Genomic DNA, 27,688 nt, shown 5'->3' on the forward strand with positions numbered 1-27,688 from the left:
CATCAAGGAAGCATTTCCAAGGTCGGTCATGTCATGTCATTATGACATTTGCTATTGATAATTTGACAAATGTAAACGATGTAATAAATTTTTCATAATCTCATGCGGATGAAGCCGCACGGGAACAGCTAGTTCCTAGAATAAGGTGTATCATTAACATACTATATAAAGTTATTATAAAGCAGAAAATGTCATCTGCAAGTAGATTAACATTTACCCAGAGTGGACAAGTTAATCCATGTTCACGCTCACGGCACTTTTTGTGGCCATTTAATGCGACATTTTTTGCCGGCCATGTTGTGAACAAGATCGTATCTGTGCATACATGTACAGCATAACCTACATAATATATTGATTGTGGTTATAATATATAAATGAAGCCCTGTAACATTTGTCATTTAAAAGTATTTATAACAATGGCTTTTATTACATTTCACAATAGTTCAGACACAAACGTAAGATTTGTTCAATGTTATGGTTGGTAAATGCTTCTTTTGTGATTTTTTGGCTGCAAAGGTAGAGGAAGACCGAAGAAAGTATGGATGGATTGTGTGAAAGAGAATTTGCTTAAGAAGGGAGTGAAATCAGATATGACAGCTGATAGAAATGTATGGCAGAGCAGTATATTCTGTGCCGAGCCTACTTAGGCACAAGGGCAAATTGATGATTATGGTTATGACTTAATTTCATTTTTTTTAAATGACGGATCATTCCACCGGATATCAAAGAACAGTATTATCAGCTTTATGTGGTGTAATAATCAGATAAGGGGCTTACTTAAAACGTTTTTACAAAGATAGCATAATTACGTGATAACCTATTCTTTGTATCATGAATTACCTAACTTTTTTCTGATAATCTACATATCAAAGAACATTTAAATTGTAAATCTTAGTCAATATTTACTGAAAGAAGTATGACAAAATGTTTTCTTATAAAACTTTTGATGTAAAATTGATTTGGAAATCTATACCTATATTATAAAGAAGAAACATTTGTGTTTTTGTACAAATTTGATTCACCCAACTACTGGGCCGATTTTTAAAATTCCTTTACCATTAAAAAGGTAATTTTTCTGTGAGTAACATAGGCTATATTCCATTTATTTTACGCGACTGAATACGCGAGCACCAGCTAGTTCTAAATAAAGGGAATATTAACCATAATTCATGTTGAAAAATTCACAAAAAAGATATTTACTTTCACTTAAATTGTTTCATTTCGTCGTATGTAACGCCTTGTTGAATTCACTCACAAATCGTTACGGCGTGTGACGAACGTGTTTGTTTCATCACCGGTAACCCATATTCGCTTTTAAAGCATAAAAATTCGCCTTGTCGATTTGATATGCGAATTAGTTACGCGACTTCTCCTTAAGTAACTAGAAATGATATAAATAAAAATTATTTTGTACCTTTTTTATATTTAAAGATAAATTATGCTCTTTTGGTCCCAAATTCAGTTTTCCTAGACAATAAAAAACGATTATTTCCTAGGATATGTCTAATACTTACTGTAATAGGCTTTATTTGCACCTAATAAAACCTTGTAGTGTAGTAGAAATAAATATAGAATGTGAGAAAATAATATCTAAGTAAACACATATTACAAAGTTAATAAATGCATATTAACGAGTTCGTATTCTACAGATGTTAAAATAATGAGGAATTTAAATGCAAATGTTATGCTTTTAACTGAGAACTTGAATAATCTATTAACAGATCTAATGTAATTGTATTCTATTTATGTATCTTGTATGTAATTGAATCAAATACGATTGGCCTCTTGAATCTATTAAGTATTTTATACGAGCGTACTCGGTTTATACGCATATTATCCAATAAAATTGTTAATAAACCTTTTAACCTGTTCCTGTTTACAAGTCGTATGTCATGTCGAAAGTCCTGATATGGACCTACGTTTGTAAGACATATAATCTAGAACTAGCTTTCGCCCGCGACTCCGTCCGCGTGAAAATAAAAAAACAAAAGTGAGTAGCCTATTTGTTCCTCCAGACTATCCTCTGCATCTATACCAAATTTGATCGAAATCCGTTTAGCCGTTTAGGCTGCAAACTCTAACAAACATCCATCCATCTAAACTTTCGCATTTACAATATTAGTATGATTAAAATTAATACTTCTACATGTAAACCACGGTTACTAACTAGTGTAGTAAACATTAAATGTATAATTTATCGCAATGTTTACAGTTTTATGGCAGTTATTTATTAATTTCTCCGTTATCATTGTTGCTGTTCTCGCTGCACTGATAAGGCACAAGGCTAACCGTCCGCAACTTTGCAAAACATCACCACTGATAAGGGAGGTTCGGGTGACGTCGCTAGTGCAGGGTTATCTGGCATGGTAAATACTTACTTTATGCCCCTATCTCTCTGATACTGTAATCTCCAAGTTGTCTTAAAATATGACCTTTAGATAGTGCTTTAGTGAAATGCACGTTCAATTTTTGTAATGTTTTCATTTCTCTTTGCTAAATAAAGAATTATCATAAGTGAATTCTGACAGGAGTGGGAGTATCAAATGTACTAATAAACATTTACGATTTAGTGTAATACCACATTTAAAATCCTTCAATATTTTAGGAAAACAATCACAAGCTTATTAAATGGATTATGTTAATTACAGTATTCTGTACGTTTTATAAGGTTTAGAACTAAAAAACTTGATAACATGAAAAGACTTGAATAAATCGACTCTATTAGTAGCTTCTAAGTTCTACTCGAGAAATCAAGAATAAAAAAGAGTACAAAAAAATTTAAAACAATGTTTGTTCTTTTTATTAATCACTTTATTGTATTATCTGTGCTTTCAACTTTAGACAGATTACAAAAATATTATTGAGTTTTTATTAGAAAGTTCACAGACGAAAATTGTCAGCGTTAAACCTCTTTGAACAATAAAAGATAAATTGAATATCTGAAATCCGATTAGGTTGATCTGGCAATCGGTTTGGGTATCGAGCCAATTAATTTTGTGTACCCGCTTGATTAAATATCACTCTTTGAAACTACTGAATAAAATGAAAACTAAACAGAAGTTATTTTATTAATACTGATTCATATGCAAAATTTTAATTGATATAAAATCATTTGTAAGCCGAATCTTACTAATGTTGTACAAAAGTTTCGATGGATGGATGTTTGTTTGCAGCCTAAACTGCTGAACGGATCACGATGAGTTTTGACATAGACGTAGAGGATAGTCTATAAGAACATAGGCTGTTTTTTTTGTTTTTCCACGAAGACGAAGTCGTGGGCGAGAGCTAGTTTAATGATAATAACCACAACATTTTAATATACTAATTATCTATAAATAATATAAAACATTTGACGTATTATTTTAAAGCATAATCGCATATTTAAAACGAAATTGCATGACTGGTTTTTTAACGTTTGCTTAACATGCATAGCAAAAATATAAAGAAACCATAATACATTTTTTACAACTAAATCTAATAATTTTCTGAATATAGCGAATATACCTTCCCTTGAGACAAAAATATATATCTTAAAATCAAATAATCACAGATGAATATCAATAAAAAAATTTCATTTACCCGTTTCCCATGTTCGTCCCTGTTTTCTCACTAATGTAGTATTATATATCTATTTTCAGTCCAATATATAAGAGTTATAATACGGAAGAAATATATTTATCGACGACTAAGTCTCGTATCAAACCGACTTGTGTTGACTCAGCTGGGAAATGCACGTGGCTTGTCACGGTTCTGCCACAGACTATGCTTTATATAAGGAAATATTCTGTAAAAAGACACTATAAATTTAGAATTTCCTTATAAATTTAAATTAAGTTGGCGACAACTGTATTATTCGTTTTAAATACGAGAATCTCCACTAGTAAGGTAAGTCTTAATCCTTTAGAGCGAGCGCAAATCTTTGACTAAACTTTCGCACACCAGATGTGCGATTGTCCATTGTTTAGCAGCTAATTCAACTGTTTAGTTATAAATTCGAGTAGTTAAGCGGCTAAACAGTTTTGCGATAGTTTAGTCAATAATGAGCGAGTGTCTTAATAGTAATAAAAATCTGTTTAAAAACATTAATGTTTAAGTATTAAAAACTAAAGAGGGTGACTAACATATTCTATTTAATATGTACCTACATAAGTAATGCTAAGAGTCAGGGCCACTCTCGCGTTCAAAACAAACAAGACCGCAAGCTAAGTGACAGGGAAGATTCACGATTGTTTGTCTGAATGAGCTGGCATCTGAATATTACGCAGAAGGACTTGTGCTTCAACAATGTATTTTAAATGTCGTCGTAATGAAGCTGTATTCAAGGACTTACAATCTATAGATATATTACTGCATATGCTCGTATAAGTGGTTATATTATTTTAGCAACTTAATGATGGCATCAGTAAGAAATTTTTGAGTTAAATCAGCATCGGCATCATAAATCGACAAACGAAGATCGGTGATCCCGTTTATCCTTTGTCCCTTAAAAAAATTATATCAGTATCCTCACAATGCTACACATGAGTGACGCGAACAGACATTCTAATATTTATACCTTGTCGCGATTCTATCATCAATACGCTTGATAATTTATTTATTGTAAAACTACGAAGATAGTCCTTGTAAGTAAAAACTGACCTCTAATTGTTCTTTATTTTACGCACATTCTCGACATAAACACAGTACTCATCATTATCAAAAACAGGACTGTAAACAATTTTATTAATACCTAGTTGATAACAAGTTTCTATATTTAGAGCTTATTTACAATATAATCCCACGTGCCGGTTATCCTATACTTCATATCCAGACGATGACTGTGTCGTTATTTGTAAACAAAATGGCGGACGTGCTCGCAGTACTGTAGGCATTTCTCGACCTGCATCAACTGCGCCATTATTGCTGACCGTGAATCATTTTTGTTTATCGATTTGCTACTTTGTTATATAACCTACATAGTTATGTAGTTATATGACGCGTATGACTCGTGCCAAGTAATAAACGCTGATGTATGAGATTTTCGGTCCGTTAAGAACGTAATATGCTATACTTCTAAGTTGTATTGCACGTAATAAATTTACAATAAATTCTGGCAACTAGCAAGTTACCTAATGAATAAACATTATGATAAATTGTATGAAAAAGAAGAAATATAACAACTCCATCTGATATATTGAAGTCGAATCACCGGTAATGTGTATCGATAAATCGGTTACATCATTCTTGGCTGGCACTTCTTATTTCATTTAACAATATGTTTTTGAAGATCTATCTTCGAAGTAAAGCGTAGGTAAATTAATAATGAATTATTTTTACTTTCAATTAAATAATAATCTAGCGCATTTTAAATTACTAGGTTACTTAGTAGAAACAATTCTGTATCTTTTAAGTAACATTCTTATAAAAAATACAGCCATAAACTGTTGCAACGCATTATCTTGTGTCACTAATGACGCGTTAGTTGAATGGTTAGTTACCAACATAACAATACAACAGACGATAAAGAGAAGACAGGATAAGTAATTTTCCATGTAACCACAGCGAGGCGTCGCGTCTGCGCCGAATAGACTAAAGTATATAGACATGCTTCTTATTGCTGTTTGTTCACATTATTCACTCTACAAGATCGTAACGCAAACTGCAGCTGGACAAAACAGTACAATCAATTCTTTTTAAAGCTTACGGTCGCGAACATTCTGATTGTTTGATAGACGTTTTTTATTAAAACGTCGTTTCGTACGGTAGACTGGAAGTCTCATCAAAATCCCATCAAAACTATAAAAAGGAGCATGTGTTTGCGCGGTTCGAAGACATTCTCTCGTTTATATTGAACTCTACTTTGTGTATATTGTTATTGCCGCAACAAATACTTATCCTAGATACTTTCAGTTATTATGTTATTTATAAAATCTATTTTCTTAATAATGTAGTATAGGAATAGAGTTACCTGGTTTGACGTCAAAGAGTTAAGGTACTAGATTTGAAATATTTATTCTAACCAAACATTTTTTATATGGAAGTCAATATAAATGATACGAAATTCTTCATTTCTGGGGACTACGTTCTTATAATTTTTACTCAAATAATTGAGTAATAATTGAGAAAGGTAAACGAAGAGAAAGATAAACCTTTAAATTTAGTAAGCCTTTTAATTTAACAATATAACGCTTAGTTATTTATATGACGCCAATTTGAATAAAATTTTTATAAGACAATGTGAAGTATGAAGTGTGAACATCGTATAGCGCGCGGAATGTTCGAGACGTGACGTTAATTCACGCGACAAAATATCTTGTCTACGGAATAACGAATTTTTGCTACGAGTTCTCACCTTCCCCTACACATAGCCAACGTTTTCTCAAGTATTTCGGCATCAAGTTATTCTCAAGCATATGTGTACCATTCGAGCTCAAATTCCCAACAGTTTTACGCAGCTATCTTTGATATATTCCTTCTCGGGAATATTAATAAATTGTCCGCTTCATAAATTCCCTGAACCCGGTCCGCTGTAACGACATTTACAAAGTTGCGATAGTAATAAATGCTCGAGATTTACATAAACCGCTGGATCCTTTGACAGTTCGAATACTGATGAGACTCAGACGAGTTACGGCGAGAGTAATGCTTGCTGCGATATAAATCCATAATTTTCTTTGCAAACTCGGAATCAATATCGCCAAGATAAAATTTAATATCTCAAATTAATTTAGAGACGAGTCGAATTTTATTTCAGAATTTATACAAACGTTCGAATTCAAGCGACGAATATAATTATATTAAAGTGGAAAGCATTTGTTGATACAAAGAGAGTATTAACGTAAAGCTCTCAGACAATGGCAAACACGAGGCGGAACGTAACGCCGACGTCACGATAAATGTATCGAGCGCCGCAAACACCATTCGCTCCCAGACTTATTGTTTCAGATGCCATCGCTGAAAAATTGCTATTCGTGCTGCGTCGACGCTTGTCATTCTCCAACAAAACACACAGAGTGTTACCCTTGAAGGCTTTTCGACGAAAACTTTCAATCGAAAAATAGCCTTATAGCTATTTACAAGTCAGCATTAAATTTTCAATAACATATTTAACCAACTTAGGATCAGTCGTATTGGATATGTCGCTGCGGCTAATTGGATTTGCGGCCAGGCTTCTCGTTTTTAACCCGGCTTCCCGACTGCCTCCCTCTCCCAGCTTTTCGCGTATTTAATTTTTATTTGAACTAGTCGCTCGCCGCCACGAGTGCGGACGACGGCGAAATATAATAGGAAAAGTTTCATTTGCCTAATTAAAAATAAGCCGCCCTCGGGAACGATACGGATTTATTATCATTATTCAACCTTCGGTCCCGCGACGTTTTATATTAAAAGCTCGTTCGTAAACATTATACTCGGCGGACAAATGCAAAGAACAATGGAAAGCGACCGTTGACAATGTAACGCGAATAGCTTACCGTCGTTCGTTGAGGGAAAACAAAATGTAAAGACCTCTGCCGTGCGACGAGTAAGAAACTCGATCGTGGATTTTAATTATGAGAAATACAATCGCACTAGCATCAGACGCGGAGACAAAGAGGAGGACAATCGCTAGCGTGTTGCACATTTCCATGTCCGTATGCGGCAAAAGCGCACCGGTTTTAGGGAGGCACCCTCGCCGTCTCTTCAATTATAGCGTCACCTTCAATTCGAAAAGTTTTAATGTGTATACATTCGTTTTGCGGCACGTCGAGTACAAACGAGGTTTGAAGCGTACTTCACTCCTCTCCTCCACCGAAACGAGCTCTACGCGCTTTTGTTATTTGAACAGTGAAACAAACGAACAGACGTACGAATGATACACGCTTCGGGATTCTCGTGGCGATGAATTGACTTTTAATTTGTTTCCGGACTTAATTAAACTTTATAGATTTAAGCAAATCATCTTCTGAAGCGTTGTATTATTCTCAGATAAGGGGATATTTCGAAGTTTACAGAGTGCCAAGTTTACCAGCACTATGTAAATTCGGTCTACGTAATTAGAGGAAGGCATGATCGTCTAACCCGATCAAATAGCCTCGTAACTGGCCGCAGACTAGACTGCGTCGTTTTCTATTCCATTTGTGCAACTGTGTCCACGAAAGCTGCGTATCTACTAGTACTACTAGGTACAACATATACTTTGAATGTGGCAAGAAAGTTTTTATGTACCATTTTATAGCGGCGGTCAGTCGGATACAACCGTAAAAGGCAAAGATTGACAAGCAACGCGTGATCGAATTGTGTAAATATATAGTGCGCTTTGAGATCACATCAATCGTAGAGTACCTACGATAGTGAATTGTGCAAGTCGGCACCGTGCCGCCGCGTCGCCGGGTTCGTTGGCCGCGATCTCCGACCTTACTAAACTTTCGCGAGCGCGACGCTTAACAATTTAATTGTCGCCCATTAGACCTAAGGCGCAAAACCCCAGCATACTACTAATGATGTTAGTTCGTATTTCAGTATATTAAATAGTGAACTACGAAATGCGCGTGTCGTGTCGGGATGCGAGCGCTGCTGTTTAACGTTATCAATCATAAAGCATCCGCGGCGATAGCGGCCGCTCGTCGGAATAAATCAATCAAATGTCTCTGCCAGACGGTTCTCGCGGCCAGTTATTTATCATCTTCGAATTGACGGCCGACATGCAATGATCGCAATTTGCAAATGAAGGCAATCGCGTACCAAGAGGAATCATCATTTCTAAGGCACATAAACTAAACGCTCTTAACTGAAATAGACGAGTTGGGAAGCAGATATCGCAGCGCTGTGCCGGATGGTCGCCCCCGCCCGCTCGTCTCTTGGCAAACTGCACCGAGCCGTGCTGCAAATCATACTGAGTTTGTTTGCGCGGGTCGACGCTCTCGCCGGCAACGTTTTATGTGTTCCTGGTGTCACGACGTCATTCTAATAATAGAATAATAGGAATGCTAGTATCGAACGCGCCGGTATGAGCGAGTCGTCGGCCGCTGTATGTGCGTTACGCATGCGATGCGTAAACCACATGCATAATTCGCACATCATATGTTTGACGTGTGATGTAATGTACAAACGTAAACGAGGGTGATGTCGAAGCGAAACTGTCGATACAATGCATAGATTGGATTCGGGTCGAAGGTTCGCCAAGTACTTTAGCAGTCGGTAATATGTTTAATTAAGCCGGCGCTGCGAGGACGTTGTTAAACTTTCATTATTATTCGCATTCGCAAATCGCTCGTACGTGAACGAATAGCGTTCACGATCGATCTCGGCGGCGCTCGCGCGAGCCTTTTGTTTGACTTCGACTCCGAATTCAGCGTAATTGCCTTTCAGCCTTTCATTATTCAACTTTATGCAGACGTTTACTTGCGTTATTATGAAGGGAGAGCCGGTGCGGTGAGTGTCGTGGGTGTATGCATTAATCGCAATATGTAAATGTGGGGATATGAAATATTGAAATTACAAGCTTGCCTTTACAGCGAAGCGCTTGTATAGAGCGCGGGTTCGACCCCAAACGCGTTCTGTTTTCCCTTGCGCTCGAAAGTCGTGATTTCTAGACCGTTTATTTATGTGATATATAAGATATCCGCTAACGAGACTTAATAAATGACTGTATATAAAATAACTCTATCTCTAGCAACCTAGCATAGCTGCGCTTTAAATGCTTATCCAATGAACACGATGTATTGTTATAGATCGAGGACGAAGGCAACCACGGCAACGATGACACGCGTCTGTTCATCCTGTCGACGCTGGCGGGGCAGCACAGGCCGCGCGTCTCGTGCGCGCTCTGCAAGGACACTCTGGATGTCTTCGACCGCTACCCGCTCGTTGACGGAACCTTCTTTCTAAGTCCACGACAACATACCAGTAGCGCCGTTGAGGTATGCTCCTCTAACGTTTGTATGATCTGCAGTAAAAACTTGAGAAGATTTCGACATTCAAAATTTAAAAATACTAAACCCTAAACAAAGTTTCTAGTCATATTCACAAAAGTGAAAAATCAAATCAATTGGTTAATAAGAATAACTTCAGACCATTCCGAGCTCAGCGCTACGAGTTGAAAACTTTGATAAAGTAGACAAGTTAATTTAATTACGTGTTATATAGTGTTGTTTGGGAACAGCAATAAAACGTATCTCGTTTTAATTCCTCCCTTTTAAATTGCTACAAAGTTACCCCTCGTAAACTTAAATAAGATCCCGCTAAGTTTATTTAAGTCCATAGTAACATGGCGGCTCATGAGACGGGTACTTCTCGACTTGCGCTGTTTATTCAGTGAATTAGGAGATTGAATCTGTGAGCTTACGGATATTTGTTTGATGTTAGAGTTAGCAGACCCTGGTGGACTTTAGGCTTCACCGGATGTATCTTTTTAGACCTGTTAATTTTTTACAAGTTGTATTTGATTTGATGAGGGACAACGTTAGGTCTGTCTGAGAAGTAGACCTTGGTATTATACTTGTTTTAAAATGAAACTCCGTAATTGTATTAAGTACTATTTTTGGTGCTTAGGTGAAAGTGGAGGGGCGGACGCAGTACCTGACGTGCGTTTGCATGGGCTGCCTGGAGCGCTGCGAGCCCGAACGCACCATCCGCTGCCGCTTCTGCGGACAGAAGTGGGACGGTTCGTCACTCGTGCTCGGCACCATGTACTCCTATGACATTTTCATGGCGACCCCTTGTTGCGCTGAGCGATTGAAGGTGGGTAAATTATACAGTTCACAAAGAAAAGAAACTGATCGCCAATCTTTAATACTTTGACATATAAACTGTAACATCTTAATTATTTTTATTTGAATTGTCATACGTAAATGTATTTATCTAATGTGAATTATGTTGTCCTCAGTGCAACACGTGCTACAAGCCTCTGCTGCACCCGCACCAGCGCCTCAACTACTCCGACTACTCGCACCCAGTGACATGCCCGCACTGCCGCGTGCTCGACGCGCACTTCGTCAAGCCGCTCGGCTATTGTTTCACGAAACGGGCCTTCCCGCTCTTCCAGCAGTGGCCATAACAGACGGCGGTGCCGGGGACCTCCCCCGGCACCTCCCCTGAAACCTGGCTCGCGCCCTCGCCGCCGCGTCGTGCATCGCCGCCCGCGCTGCGCCCCGTCGTTAACACAAGCATGGCCTCACGCCCCGAGTCCGATGAGTCGAAGTACCTCGCGCCCGCGCTGGCAAGCATTACGGAGTCGCTGTCGCTGCTCGGCCTGAGCCCGGAGACGCTCGCTATCAGCGTTGGAGAGTCGCTGGCGGAGCGTTACCTGGCCACGATCCGCGCTAAGCCGCCGGCTGCGCCCGCCCCGGTAGTCCCGCTGGCCCCGCTGGTGCCCGCTACGTGCGCGCCCCCGCGCCGCGGCGTGCCCGACCCCGCGCACCTGCAGCTCTTCTCCAACGACTTTATGGAATACCTGAACCAGATCGCGTAGGCGAGCGGCGAGTGATGTGTTAATGGACTACTTTCTAGTGATAATTTTTTGTTAAATTAAGTTGGTCTTATTGAAATAATTTTATGCATCGGTTTAGAGAGTACTATTGATTTTATTATAATTTTATTATTGCACTTTGTTGATTAAATAAGGTAGATGTTGATTTTTATCTGAAATTAGCGGTTAGTGGCGCCAGAAATTGCATTTTTGTGTCATTCATTTCGATTGAACCATATCGGGAGTTTTCCTTTTGAAGGAGATAAAGGGGAGTTTTTTTTTTATAAATTATTGATTACCTTCGTTTTCAGTGATATCGATCGCCCTATCTGATAGGGAATTTGAGTGGTGTGTTGTTTAGTTCAATTTAGTTTATTAGTTATGTTTTATTTTAGCAAAATTTTTAACTTTTTAACTTAAGTGTTACAATATTTTCGTAGGTTTCGTACGATCCTTTATTTCCTCCCACCAAATGGCACTTCAACCAGGAGGCGACATCTACTTGTGTAAGATGCCATCTTAGGTTATATTCTTTAATCACTTTTTCGTTTATGTAATATTGTAATTTGTCACTTAATTACGGTAAAGGTTTATAATTGTAAGCGATTGCTGTGTCACCAATAATATGATTAGCTTGTCAATACATATTATTGTAAGTTGTATCCGAAGATAATTGATATTGTCAGATATTGTCAGACATTGTCATACTATCTGATACTGTTGTCTTTATTTTGCATTTTCCTTTCAAATATGTTCTTCAATGGTTAACGGAAATCTAGAAAAAATGCAAGTTTTGGAATTGTGCCATATCAATTAAAATTTACCCGGGTAGACGATTTTCCTTTAACCATTGAAGCTGTGTTTAATGTAACTTTACCAATAGAATTTATAATTTTGTTACATATGACTGGCCTCGGCTATTTTTAAGGTAAGATATTCTTACATTGAATATGTATTTATTTTTAAACGCTTTACCATAAAACTGATATAGTTAAGCGTGCACTTCTCTTATATTTAAAGAATGAATTAGATAAGTTTTTTGATACAATTTGATACTTATTACTTACTCGCAACGTGATTACAAGTGATAAAATTCTAGTTTAGAGCGTGTTTAGGGATAAGCGATCAAAGTGGTGCGGATAGGTAGGCGTTGGAACATGTTCGCGAACGTGTTCGGGTGACAGGAGTCGGAGTTAGGCAATAATTCTCTCAAGACTTAACACTTTTTAGATGAAATTTTTTGCATTGGTCCTAAAGAAAAAAGAATTAAAACTGCCATTTACCATTTTTTTTACTTAATTAATTTTTCATAAAACTTATTCTACGGATTTTAATGCGCACAATTTGAACAAATTTAAATGTACATATTTTTATATGCTAAAAAAAAAGGGCGAAGACCAGTGATTACTTTTTACGTTTGTATACTTAAATTTGTTTAAATCAATCGTCATTTAAATCAGTAAAATCAGTTTTATTCGAATTGTTTGCGTAAATATAGGAAATCATTAACGTAAATGTCTAAGATCGGTCTAACATACTAAGACCTCTTGACTCTTGACTGAATCATAAATTGCATAGATCTAACTCGACTGGTTAAGGTTAGGAGTTAGGGATACAGGGCATGCATACCTCCTTTGTCACATGCTCCATTTCCCCCTCCTCTCATGTCAGTCGCAGTTAACCATCGACATGTCATTCGTCATTACGCTATCATCCGCATCACAGCACCTCATTCACCATCTTTGTCATTTGGCACTGTTTGAGTGGGAGTCGAACTGGCTAACAATGGTTTAAATTAAAAAGAAAATATAACTATACTAATCATGATCGAATTTCAAAGGTTTAATAAATTATAAGAGAAATAAAACAAAATTAATCTACAAAAAAGTATATCCAAACATTTACAAAGAGAGTTGTAAATTATATTATGTAAATAAAAGATTATGGTGTACCATTTACAATAAAACCATGATAGCCAGTTCGTCAAGTATGGTTGTAGTAACCCTTATAAATATTTTTATTAATATCCTTTGCTTAAAAATAACTTTAAGAATGATACAATTATATAGAAATCTAGCTATATCATAGCACGGCATACCCCTATTGTAAATACGCAGTTAACAAACAGACGCTTACCTAAAAGTTGAAAATTAACGAAGATATATTATTGCATATTTCTAGATTAGCCGTAAATCGATAGTACATAATTTCAACAATATCAAAGATTACCCTAATTATTTTAAAAAAAGAAATCCCGCCAAATTGTAATGACGTTTCATATGTTAATCAATTTTAATTTTATCGGAGTTTGCTCGTTCGTAAATAGAATTATATTTAAAAAAAAGTTTAATGTATATATGTGCATTTAATTAAATGTATGTAAACAAAGTATTTGAGAAAATTAAACGAGCTGTTGTTGGTATATTTAGGAAAATATTAAAAAAAAAGAACCAGATCATCTGATGGTGGCCATGTACAAATGTGTAAGTGAAACGACATTACAATTCGGCAATTTAGACAAAACACATATTATAGAGACATAATTGTTTAATAGTCAAATACAGAGTGAAATATGTAGACATAAGGCGTTTACATTAGCCCTTGTAAAATATCAGGTCGATGACCTTCCCCCTCCGGTACAAATTCGAGTATATTCGGTAACCTTTAAAAATTATATATCGATCCTCTAAAGTGGTTACATTTGATTACATGAAATCAATACCTCTTTAGATACTAAAAATAGATATACTGGCACAAGATTGCTATAGTATTCTTTAAGTCCTTGTCTTAAATTTTATCGTATATTTGTAAGTTTACATTCATGGATTCAAAACTATTGTTTGTATTCGCCTATTCAGCGAGTAACTTGACAAACCAGTGTTGATACAATTTTCAGTCTGCTTAGACAAGGAAATCTCCGGTAATACACATAGGTTAAAATCCCATTTGACAGAAACAGTAGTTCTACAAACTATAGGACTCAAAGGTTGTAAAAATTCGACAATTTTTTCGTCGTTCATAAAACAATAGATATGTCCTCTGAACTCAGGCACTATCGTTGTTAAGGGTGAAGCGAAATTATTAACTCGTCAAGAGAATTGCGCCATGGGAAAGATTGAAAAACACTGGCCTAAATAGAGGCTAACAGATATCACGCTTCAAACGGTTTGTCAAGGTACATTTCTTCCAGTTTCGTTACCTAATTTTCTAATTCAATAGTCTCCTATGCACAATGGGTTACGTAGATTCTAGACGGGATCTTATCCCACAACAGTTCTTATTTATTCCCCAAAGTCTACTATGCAATTATATACGAATGTGTTTGATTCTTCATATTTTAACCACTGAGTTGTTTGTTCAGTTTTAAATGTAATTACACGAACGTTGCCAACTTCTTAGTTTATTTGCACATAATTTGTTAAATTTTGTATTTAATAACAATTTATTTAGACGCCAACGTTCGAATTACGTGTTGAATTAATATGGTGTTATTTAGTGAATTGCTTAAAAGTACAAAGAAACAATTTGTTACTTTTGCAAATTTTATAATAAAAAAAAATAAATAAAACAATAAAATACATATAAAAAAGTAACACTGATCTAGGTAATCTTTACAAAATAGTCGCTGTAAATCCTAAACATAATCCTCGAACGTTTCTCCTAAACTAAGTTTTATTGCTTTTAAAATAAATTTTGTCTTTCGTTGATACATTTAGGAGCGAAAATTGTTAATTATTGTAAGAATAAACTATATCTCGTATTTAATTTTAATATATTTACTTTATATTGTATCTTTAATTACTATTAGTGTACTAGGATCGCAGATAACGTAGGATCATCAAGCATAATCGGTTTTTCTATCGCTAAGTGTAGGGACGACCTTTTTTCCACTACTTCCTCTATTAGAATTGTAGTGTTTTCTTTAATAATAATGTGTGAATGGGATGTGTGAGTGTTGTCTCAACTTCGATCATCGTGCATACTTTTCATGTATTACTTATTGCTCGTACTCGTTTAAGCGAGATATTTTTATATAATATCGTGTATGTTCTGGTCATAGGCGCGAAGCGACGCGACGCGTATAGTTACGTCAAAATATGTTCTTCCTTTTACATCGTGAAGTATGAATAATTTGACCTTAACGCTCTAAACTTCGTACATTACCAGGAGCAGTGGATTTTCTTTTTAATTCACAGATTAAAACGACGACAATTTATGGTGAACTTATATTAACATTTGCAATTGAATTATCTATTGCATAAAGTAATGCAGTACAGATTACAAAAAAACCTGGCGTACGATTAGAACGTCAAAGTGACATTATTCGTATGGATCAAATTCCTTCTACTTTTTTCGACATTAAATGTAATGATAGGGTTCGCAGCTTAACGTTATGTTGATCATCAGATCACTACATAAATCGTACCATAATTATTAGCGTTATTGTAATGTGGCGTTGGGAATCTCTGGCGCGTTAATATCGATGTGATAGAAACCGGTGAAGGCTGCATTCGGAACAGAATAAGGTAGGATCGTTAAAACTAGAAGGATACGACGCTGTTTGCTGACGTTGGCGAAGCCCGCGCAATTATTGTCAATGTGACATTCAGCATCCCAAATGATACCCGGCGTAATTCGAAGCTCAAAATTTTCAAAAATATAAACGCATTGGCTGATTATAGTATACGGCTGTTGTTGGTTAGTGAAAGATGCAAATTGAAATCGTGTTAATTATATTTTGATACTCGATGTTTTCTACACTTATTGTAGTACGTAATAATTAACCTTTTGTAATAAAACACGTGTAGTTTGTAGGCTTAATGTAGCGCTCGATCGATGTAGTACCGAACGGATCGAATTTGATGCCGACGCTTTCAGATTTCGGTTTTACATTGCCAGCTTAAAACGTACTTACAGATTGAAACAGTAACAAAATGCGCAGTAAGCGTTCGATGTAATTACAGAATTCGAAATGTTATCGTGAATTTAACATCGGAAACCGTCGAAAAGCGATTAAAGCAATTACATTGGAAAGAACAAAGCTTCGTTATGTCTCAAATGGAAATGGCACGAAGAGTTTTGTAAGGCACGGTTTATGTCGGTGATAAACTAACGAATTGGTTATTGATAATAATTAAGTTATTGCGTGGCAATTAGTGTAACGTTTTCTACGTAAAGCGCGGGGTGCATCAGGGTATGAGTGTCATAATTTGTAATAACGATGGAGAAGGGAAAAAAACTTTTGTACTTTCGTAAACATAACAAGTAATTTAGTAATAACTTTTTCTATTGATATTATATTTGTAATTCGTAATCGTAAACATCAAGTAATATACGTTTTTTTACTGAAATCGTAGTTGTAGTATTTTTATAAGAAACAATCGAGACTCGATCTCGCGCGTGTATCACAGCGATAATAGATTGTATGTTACCGTCTCTGCGTTGAACATTAAGATTTCTCGATCAGCCAACTCCAGTTAGTGAGTCCTGTGTGAAATTGATTTCACCGAGAATCTTTTTAAATTAAACGCAGAAGACGTGATCTTTGTATAACTAGATTTAGGAACTTATTGCCTATCGTGAGTGATAATGCTTTGTAAAACTTACTTTAATCTTCATATAATATCTCTAAATAATCACATTTTCTATTCGATCTCGGTAATAACATTGAATTAAAAAGGTTTCCTGAATTTTAATTTGGATAATACGGAATTGTTTAAACGATATTAATTGCTTAAAATTGATTAACTTATACCAAAATCCTTTAGCCAACATAAATTCATTTCTTAACTTTTTTCTTAATAGCGAAGTATGTTTGAATGGATGAAAACTTTTTAGCGTTACTGAATTTCCCTTTTTTCTTACGTAGGATATATTTAATTATATACAGACTTTAATATTAATGTGAGTGTGGTTTAATATAAGTTATTTACTACAATGATCTCTTCTTGTTTACTTACAATTTTTCTGAAATATGGTTCGAATAGGGAGGAGTCGATGCGGGGAAATGCTCAGTAAGGAAACGCCAATTGGATATTTAAGTAAGGATTAAGTGCTTGAATTAATTGTAAGGAACGTTTTAAAGTATTCATTATGTATGTTAAAAGTAAACCATTGAAAAAAATATTATTTTTAAAATCTTTGATACGTTTCAACGTATATTTTTGTACAATTACTGTCGATGCAAAAGGAATTGGCACAAATAGATTGTAGTGTTTAAGATTGAGTATGATATACTGGTATATAAGAAAGTATTAATGGAAACATGTTCCATTTCGCAAAGATATTGATATTGGAAGGAATAAGGATAACGAGCGTTGTATTGTCTATTGTAATGTTGGAAAAGCGTGACTAAATATAAAGTTGTTTCGGAAAATTGTAATAAAACTAAGGAGGTAAAAAAAAAACATGTTATATTTTATACGGATCCTGATATTGCGCCCTCGGGCTGCGTGTTACTTTACGAATGTAGTTTGTAAGTTCGCTCTGAAAGAGTTTTCGCAGGTAGTAGTTATATTAGGCTTAGTGTTTTTTATACCGGCTTGATGTTGTGACATTTATAATTAATGTATAACGGATAAAGGCAGAATACCGAACAAGCGGCCAACACTGATCAATAGCAGAATGTGTAGTGGGTACGCGAACGGGACGGAGGAACATTTCGTTGTTTTTGTTTAGGGTCGGGAGCGGGCGGCGTTTCTGCATTTGTGATCTTTACCAAAGTGTTGCTGTTCGCAGGCATATCATTTTGATAACTAACGCTAGATACGTTTTTTCGGTACAAAATTTAGCCAAGTTTTTTAATTCTATTCGATTAATGATATATTGTTAGACAATTCTGTATCGCCAGTGTTGTAGTGGAGGTCGCGCTGTGCGGTCGTGCGGCTCGAGACGGCGGCTCCGCCATCACAACACTGGCGATGGACCTGAATTATTCAGTTATTTAGCAGAATTATATTATCGTCTAGTATTTCCGATTATGTTATGTTTTATATTGCTTATATTATATATTATGAATACAATGTTTATTAAGTATTTTAATATTCATTTGATGAGGACCTAGTCGATTCTCTATTATATCACATCTCCCAAAGTACAAATTCCTTGTTGTTTAGTCCAATTTTGTTTTGAATGTTATCGACTGGAAATTATTTTAAAGATCAGTCGCCTCGTCGATTGTGGCGCCTCGCCGCCGGCGTTGTGCAAATTGTCGACATCCTATTATTAAATCTTTTGTCATTCTAATTTGCTCCAAAAACCAATTATGTGACATAACACTTTTGGAACAAATAAGAACTTGTAATTTTACGATTTATCTATATGGTAAATAGATTAAATGTATAAAACCCAACCTTTATCCCCTTGTCGGCCAGATTGTGGCTCTAAAGGCTTACAAGACAAGATGGTAATCATTGTAGTCAACCAATATAGCAGTTTCGCCTGAAATCGCAACCGCACGCCGCGTAGGGCCGATGTTGGTGCGTCACATTTTAAGTTTAGCAGCTTTTAACTTAAGTTTGAGTTAAGAATATTTCTGTATTAATTTACCTTTTAGTTTATGCACAATTAATAACCACAATACTTAGTTATGTTTAATTTTTTCACTAATTCTTTACCGCATTGAACTTACTTGTTTATTTTTAAGGATTTTGTTTGATTTTTGTAGACTTGCGCATGCGCAGCGATAAATAATTATACTTTGTTTTACTTACCGTTTTAGTTATGTACGTTTACGCCTACTACACATTATCTAATTGGAAAGCTAATAAGCGTTCAAATATATTACAAATGACACTATACCTACGATAAATACAATGAAACATTTATAAAAATAAAGAATTAAAAAAATTACAACGGTTTTTCATTTCCTAGATTTAGTAACCCTTATCATTTTAAAATTTAAGATGAATATTAGTTTTAAAATAAATACTGACTGAGATGACGTATGATAGAGATATTTGGAGGACAAAACCTGTTGTGCTGACCCTACGGAAGTAGGGTAAGGAGGATGATGATGATTAGTTTAAAAAAAAATCTTAAATTTGATAGATTACATAACTTACAAAACAGAGAACGATATAATTTATATCAGATTATGATGTTAGAATATAGGCCGGAACAAGATCTATATTGAAACGGAGTGGTCAATAAGTACCAGTTGCAGTTTGGACTCATTTACGTACTATAAAAAATTATGAGTAGAAGCAATTTTCATATTTATCCCGCGCAACTCCGACCGCGTGGAATTAAAAACAAAATTAAGTAGCCCAAGTGTTCTTCCAGACACCTCTACATCTGTAACAAATTTCATCTAGATCCGTTCAGTAATTTAGGCTACAAACTCTAACAAATATCCATCCTTAAACTTTTGCATTTATAACATTACTGGCTTTCGCCCGCGACTCTGACTGCGCGGAATTTAAAAAAAAACAACAGTGAGTAGCCTATCTGTTCCCACAGACTATCCTCTACATCTATGCCAAATTTCATCGAGATCCCTTCAGCTGTTTGGGCTACAAACTTTAACAAACATCCATCCATCCATCTAAACTTTCATATCAATAATATTAGTGAGATAAAAGCATACTTACCAAGAACCTATCTTTATTTCTAAACAAAACAAAGTTAACACGTTTCATGCCACGATTTTTAGATAGAAGTGAATTCGCAAAGCAATCGGCAGTGAACGTGTTAATTGCTCACACAGTGTAATATAATGTGGGAGTGTCTTAGGACACGTCTAACGAGGCAGAGCAAATATCGCGATGACGTGTACTCCAGAACTAGTGTTAGCTGTTACACAAAGCGAACATTAATCACGTTCGACCGACAGCTCGATATTATTTGAAATTGCACTCGCGTTAATGACGCGATTACCAACGTGTCGGCAAACCTTCCAGCGATACATTTGATTGATAAATTGTAATTTGACCAGGTGATAGCTTATTCGATATTTCAAAAATGTAACACAGTAAACACAGTAACCATAAATATCGGTTTATATTCTATTTAAGTAACAAGTCTAATCAATACCATTTAACTATGAAACTGACATCTTAGTCAAAGGTTCTAAGGAAACAAAAACGCTGTAAAAAATAAAGTTTAGTCCAATCTCTCCAATCGTATACCTTTTGACCTCTTCAATAACTATTTAACTTTCAGATAAAATTATATTCCAAGTTTTACATTGCCAAAAACATTAAGGCCTGTCCCACCAAATTGTAAATTGTTTGTTAACAATCCAACGTGTAAAATATGTGATGGAAATATCGGATTTTGTTCCCTTATCTAACAGTGACGTCATTTTTAAGCTATATGAGCCTCTGTCAATGGTACGACAGGCCCTTAACCATGCAAACGTTTTCAATTAAACACACATTTAACAAAGAATCTTATCTTAAAGATATTCTAAGCTACTAAAACCGCTGTAATTTATACTTGGCTGTCAACGAATTCGTTCGCATCTTATACGATTAAACGAATTAAATCTGTTAAACCCACTTCCCTATATTACGAGTACATACGCTATCCAAACTGTTATCTCTAAATTAGTAGCATTGGGATTAGCTAGTATTGGTTGTACAAGCACTCGAAACTTGGGTCCTTGTTAATCCTACGCAAGGGCTTTGAGATGTACCTTATATTTGGAAGGAGCCATTATTTACTTCGGCGAAAGGTTTGCGATATTTATTAACCATCAGCGCATAAGCCCGCCTGTTTAATGCGCACATTAAAGAGATGTACTGCTTCCGATAATGCACGGAGTTACGTAACAGGGAATATTCAAAGCCTTCATTTTATGTTACATTGTTCAAGTCTCTTAAGTTGATCGTATTTGGTTTACAAACACTTAATGCTTACAAGATATAGGCAGATTTAAGTATTTTTATAATCATGCAATATCTTAAATCTTATAATTACTTGTAGCTTTCTAAGTACATATTTTTTTTGTTGTACACCTTAAAACCACCACCCTTTTCTTATAAGGAAGGGATGGGAACGGGAAGTAGATTTGACGGTGGAGGAGATGCATAGGAAGGGGAAATATCTTCTTTATGTGCGTCTCTTCCTCCGTCGGATAAGGGTAGGCAACACTTCTGCAATTGAGGATGTCTACGGGCAGCGGTGGCTTCGCCATTTTGGCGGATTCAGGTGACCGCTTGCTCGTTTGTCACCATATGTTATAAAAAATAACTATATTTTATGACTTTAAAATTAATAAGACACCAATACCTTAATCATTCGAAACTTAATCACGGATATTTTTTTTTTTATAATTATCTACTCGTAGGTTAGTTTTATTAATATGTAAAGTAATGAAAAGTACTCAGAAGAGTTAATATTAATTCTCTCTTTATTCAAGCGATAAACGATAACCTCTTTATTCTTAGGCACAATACTGACCTATGATAATGCATACTGTTATCAAAGCCACAAGTAGGTATACAAAATAATCAACGCAACAATGTTGTTTGCTGATAACGATTTAAATTTCCTTTGATAAAACTTACATAAATGAAGCTTATTTATTCCTATTATAATTACTGCGTAAACATACAAACATTGTAACATCAGTTGGTTGTATTAATTTATTTTACTTAAATCAGAACTAAATTATCTACATTGCGCCAGAAATAAAATAATGTGGTAAAAATATAACCAGTGCCGATTTCAAAACTGTCAGCGCCAAGAGCGAGATATCTACGGCGCCCCCTTATTTTACCTTTTGGTCTGCGCACAGAGCATTCGCCTAACGCTTGTAATACTTACTGTGCTGGTGTTGCGACCCAAAGTGGGTCTTAGCCTCCATCATGAAAGAGTGTCAACGTCGTCTGTCCTGCGTACGTACGTACAATTAGTCTCGCCTTAATTTCTATGACCTTATATGGAGGTGCGAACACTACTCGATTCTTAGTTGTGCAACTAAACAGTTGAATCGGCTGCGAAACAATCGACAATCGCACAGCAAATGTGCGTTAGTTTAGTCAAAGGTGTGTGCTCTTGTACTGAATATAACCATTCTAATTTCAAAAAGTGTAAAACACATATCACGTGTACTTCATGGGTTGGACATATTTCATGTCTACCATCAAACTTATTAAAGCCTTTCCCTAATACATTCCGTAAATAAAAGTGAGTTTATAGAAATTTGAGGACCGTAAAGTGGACGGGAAACTGGTCAGCGGACGGGGGACTTTAGGATGTTTTATCTGAACTTACAGGGTACATAAAACAGTTTTATTGCGTTGCGGGGTGCGTGTACGTAATATGTTTTTATGCACTGTCCACTCGCCCCCTGCCACCCCCACGCCGTGTTTACTAACTTGATTGGATTCGTGCCGCTTTTTATTTATCTAATGTATTTATATTTTAGTGCCGCTAGAATATTGAACATTGGTCTGGACATCTTAATTGATTTTCGTGTTTGTTGTTGACAGTTAATAAAAGAAGTCCTGTTTGTTGTCTATTGTGATATAATTTAAAATAAATAGCTTATAAACTTCAAAACTACATCAATTGTTTTTACATGCATTTCGTCTATTCTCTAATAACTGCTTCAGGAATTCTTAGCAACTATGAAAACGGGATGATTACCAATTTTGTTATGTTTTGCCAAAATTAATATGAAATATAAATTCAATTTTATAAACATTTTGTTTCTCAGTAACAAATTATTGTCGTACATTCTTTCCGCCTACCCTCATTAAATTTGTAACAACACGGACAACGTTACGGCAATTCGTAAACACGTATCGTTACGCACTGTATCAACCATTAAGCAACTTTTATGCAGAACATCAAAAATAAATTCGGCGGGCACTATCGGCCCGGTCGTGTTTATGGTGCGTAACAAGCAATAAAGTGGAGTCCCATCGTTTTGCGATCGCCGGCGCGGCCTACTGTTCGTGATAATCCCCCGAAGGCTTTATTTTGTCTATAAAATTTTTTATGTCCCCCACGCATCTGAAGCCGCGATCGTCTTTGAGGTGTCGCTGCCCCGTCAGCTCCAAGTTAACGAGTCGTGAAGATATCCCGGAATAATGGGAAATGCAAGAGGTATAAAGAGGTTTATTACCTTTTGTATTCACCAGTAATTCTCTACCAAATTATACTAATATATTTCGTAAAATTAATTAAAGTGAATATATACATCTATGTTTTTATTCAATATTTCTATAATTTAGTGAGGTATTTGAACTTTTTGTATTTTATCTAAACAGTAACAACTTTTATATATAAAGCTATATTGTTCAGTTTAATAATGGACAAGTTAAAATGAAAAGAATAATCACTGTTCTTTACTTGCATACTTTGACTTTTTTTCAATGGAACAAAGGGTGGACGTGAATCAGGGGTCCGTCAGGCCCCCGCAGTGCTGACGAAATTAGCAAGGCTCAGGGAAAATTAAAAAAGAAATCAGTCGCTTGCTAAATCTAAAAGTTTTAATTGCGTTTATTTAGCCATCAAGGAAATTCTAAATAATTAATTTAGGAAGAGAATGGATTACTGCAAAGCTGCACGGCACGGCCTTGTTACGAATTCCTTTTACAGAGTGATGTTTTGGTAATAAGGTTCTTAGAGAATGTATATAAAATATAACTAAACAAGCATTCGATATTATTAAAACAACATTATCTTAATAAGCGACATTCTTTTCATGAAAATTTTAATTATAAATAGATCATTTAAAATAACATCATGTGAGATGACATAACTCGAACGAAGATCAATCACTGAAGTTACCAATAGCTTGTATTATATTTTTTTTTTTCGTAAATATCTGGTTTTTGCAATAAAAAAGGTTTAATTCTAATCAAGTAATCAATGAGTCATTAATCTTTAAGATTAAAAATGATAATAAAATCGTGAACAAATTATTATCAAGCGCTGACTTAAATTTTTTGTACCTCATAGTTCTAAAAATAAACACTCAAACAAGCCCACTGAAAGTCGTAGTCACGATTTCTTTAACTAATGTCTGGTATAAAATAAAAATTAAGACTTTATAAATCTTTCTGAGTTCAACAAATCATGTTTTATAACGTGTTTGAAAACTTAAAAGAGCATGCAATAGACAATGGAAGTTATCTTCGTGTTTTGGTGCTAGACAAAAGAGCTACTTAGCGTAGGCTGTGGGGCTTAAGAGACGAGTAGGCTTGCTTAAGGCAAGGGCCCTTAATTGCACTCTTTGCACCTCCTCGTTTTTGTTCTTTGCTGAAATTCCCGCGTTGACGCCTAAGCGACGCCCGCAGGCCTCGCCGCGTCGGAGTGTTTGTGACATCTAGTGTGAACTTTGTATGCCGGCTACTAATGGAGAAAAGTTTTTTCTTTCATACTCCAACAGAAATATTATCAAAGTTGCTTTAAATAAATAAAAAAAAATAATTCATCATTGGCACTGTTTAAATATGGATGGATGGCATTGCATCTTCATTTGTGTGATATTGTAAATAAACTGCTTAGAAATAAAAGGGAAATTTATTAAGCCAATTTTATATTCCACAAGTTATAACAAGAGTATAAAATCTACAATGTTTTATTTGAACTCTAACTACCACTTGACCAAAGAGAGGAGAATATAAATAGGTTATTTTAATTCTTTATTCGTCACCGTCGCTCTTAGAGCTGTAAAAGTGAAAAGATAATAAAATAGGATACGATTCGAAGCTCATATTCGTCTAGCGCGATTGTTCAAATTCAGTGGACGCGGTAATAATAATTCACGTTTACGAGCGACGCGTCTGCTGGATGCGTCTGCGACTCCGCCTTGGAAATCGCTATAATGGCGGCATTATCGTCCGCCATCTCATTCACTAATAGCACATACCATTCCATTTTAATGCTATTTGCTTGTAGAACACACGACTTAAGAACAATAATTTATAACTTAAAACAATGGAAAACAAGTTAGTAAAACACAATGTGACTGTTTCTTATTTTATGCTTTTCTATTCAAACTAAACTCAACTTTAAACCTATAAGACTATCGGTCGAATACTAAAACGACATTTGAATATGTAACAGTGTCTTATATGATAAGGCCACGATTAAATTCCGTTAAAATTTAGACGACTGTCAGTTTATAAGTTATTAATACTTGTAAAACAATCGTTTGGCTAATTTTAAATTAATATTAATGTTTTTATTTTTCAACATACATAATATTGTTTCATGAGGTCTTCAACAAACTCTTTTGTGTCATAACATTCCTACGTTCCGCAACAGTAAAGAAATTACAAATCGACGGTTCCGTTTGGAGACGTTAAAAGCGCTCGTAACGTAAACTTTTTCAATTTTCACCTGCAGTTAAAGTCGAGCATAAAGTGAAAATAACTTTGTCCAAGTAAATATTTTGAGACGGTTGACGACGCCTGCGGGCGAAAATGTAGCGACTTGATAAGGGCGCGCGGTATAAAATGCATGTAAACACCTCCTTTGCTCGCTCGGGGACCAAACGTTGCTCGCTTGAAATTCAGACGTAGATAGCAATGCAATATGAAACGTTACAAGCAAATGAAAAATTGTATTACATACTAATGTAACCTCGGTGAATTCTTTAGAACCTTTTACTTTAAATGATATGATGTAAACAATTTTTACCTTACGATTTATGAAACCAACACAATTTTATATAATTTTAACAGTCTATAGTCAGAATATAATATTCGAAATTTCAATCCAGACGATTCAATATTTGCTAAGTTCGCAAACAAGCCCGCAGCAGTTATTTTATTGAAATATAATCATGGAGAATTGTAAGAAAAAATATATGAAGGACTAAGCCATAGTTACATTAAATTTTATTTGACCGAAATTTCCCTTTTATGTTAATATATATTTATTTTGTGCAATTTATCCTATGATCTTTAATTTGATTCATACAAGGTGAAAACTTATTTATTAAAAATCTAAATTTTCTGCTTTACACTTCTACTACACAATTAGGTATTATAAATATGTACTTTGTAAAATAAATATTTTTTAATTTTTTGTTCTTAAAATAATCGATTATCAATTTTTAAATACCATAAATTGAAATGGGTAGTGTTGAACATATATTTAGGGAAAATAAAGAAAAAAATGTTGTTTTCAAAATAGTCTTTTATGTAAGAAGAAAAGACTGATGTATAAATGCATCGTCATACATTTAAAGTTTAAGCTAACATTTTGTTTATAATACGTTGCCAGAAAAACAACTCACAAAACCACATATCCTAATATGAAAATATAAAAACCACTCGAGACAAAAATGTTCGCGACGTCGCATCGTAGGTAGAATTCAATCCAGTAAGAGGCTGTTATAGTTCGTTTTGAATCAACTTATTTTCAGTGTGATGGGGCAGCAATCATTCTAATGGCTTCGTCGGATCAACTTGCAGACCGAATTAGTTCTTTTCAAACAAGCTCCATCATTGAATTGAAAGCGTCCAGACTGATGGTACGGGGTGGCGCCACCTACCCCACGTTAGTGAAACGGTCTACGAATATTATGCAGCACTTTTCAGCCTCATCAGTATTATAGTTTTCAGATACGTGTGTGAAATGGATTTCATTTTATGCTTCTAAATTTTAGAATATGATATTTTAGGCATGAATGTTTACTTAAAGTTTTCACTCATATCCTAATTATAATGAACTACTACTGTTAAAAAGAGTAGCTCAATTCCTTTTAACAAATCATATACATTTATAATATGTGAATTTAAAAATAGTGTAACACGTATTTGCTAGTTAACAATAAACAATTTGAAAATAAACATATATATGAGCAATAAATCAATTTTATAAAAAGAAAGTGTAATTTTAAATAAAATGCTTTACAAATTTTCTTAATGCAATTAATTGTTGTTTGTATACGTTAATTATATTCAACGTGATAATAGAATTTATCTTAGCGTAGAATATTGTGGAGCTGAGATTTAATCGCATTAAACATATTAATGTTTAGATGTCGCGTTAACTAAATTCATTTGCTTGTTAAATTTATAGTTTAGATTAACGTCATTATGTAGTCTAGAGAATAATTCTAGACTGAAAACAAATAATAGCTGTTTTAGGAATTTGCAAATTTTATCATTGCTATTAAAATATTTTCTTACCATTGTATTTTTTGACCGACTTCCCAAAAGAAGGAGGTACTCAATTCGTCTGTATGCTTTTTTTTTTTATTTTTTTTTTTTTATGTGTGTTACGACATAACTCCGCCGCTAGTGGACCGATTTTGATAATTCATTTTTTATCCGAAAGGTAATGCTTGCAGGT

At 35.1% G+C, this 27,688-nt stretch overlaps 1 protein-coding gene across 1 annotated transcript in view; it reads left to right on the forward strand.

The window, feature by feature from the left end:
* LOC106101964 (headcase protein) overlaps positions 1-15,681 on the forward strand; it is a gene marked incomplete at its 5' end in the record, with an annotated part of 54,218 nt that extends 38,537 nt beyond the window's left edge. The window contains 3 exons of the mRNA XM_013281355.1: positions 9,690-9,878; positions 10,510-10,698; positions 10,844-15,681. Coding sequence (XP_013136809.1) covers positions 9,690-9,878; positions 10,510-10,698; positions 10,844-11,014 — 549 coding nt within the window. The remainder of the gene's footprint in view (positions 1-9,689; positions 9,879-10,509; positions 10,699-10,843) is intronic.
* Positions 15,682-27,688: the final 12,007 nt, after the last annotated feature.

Source organism: Papilio polytes, unplaced genomic scaffold, assembly GCF_000836215.1.
Source record: "Papilio polytes unplaced genomic scaffold, Ppol_1.0 DF823934.1, whole genome shotgun sequence".
Lineage (NCBI taxonomy): Eukaryota > Metazoa > Arthropoda > Insecta > Lepidoptera > Papilionidae > Papilio > Papilio polytes.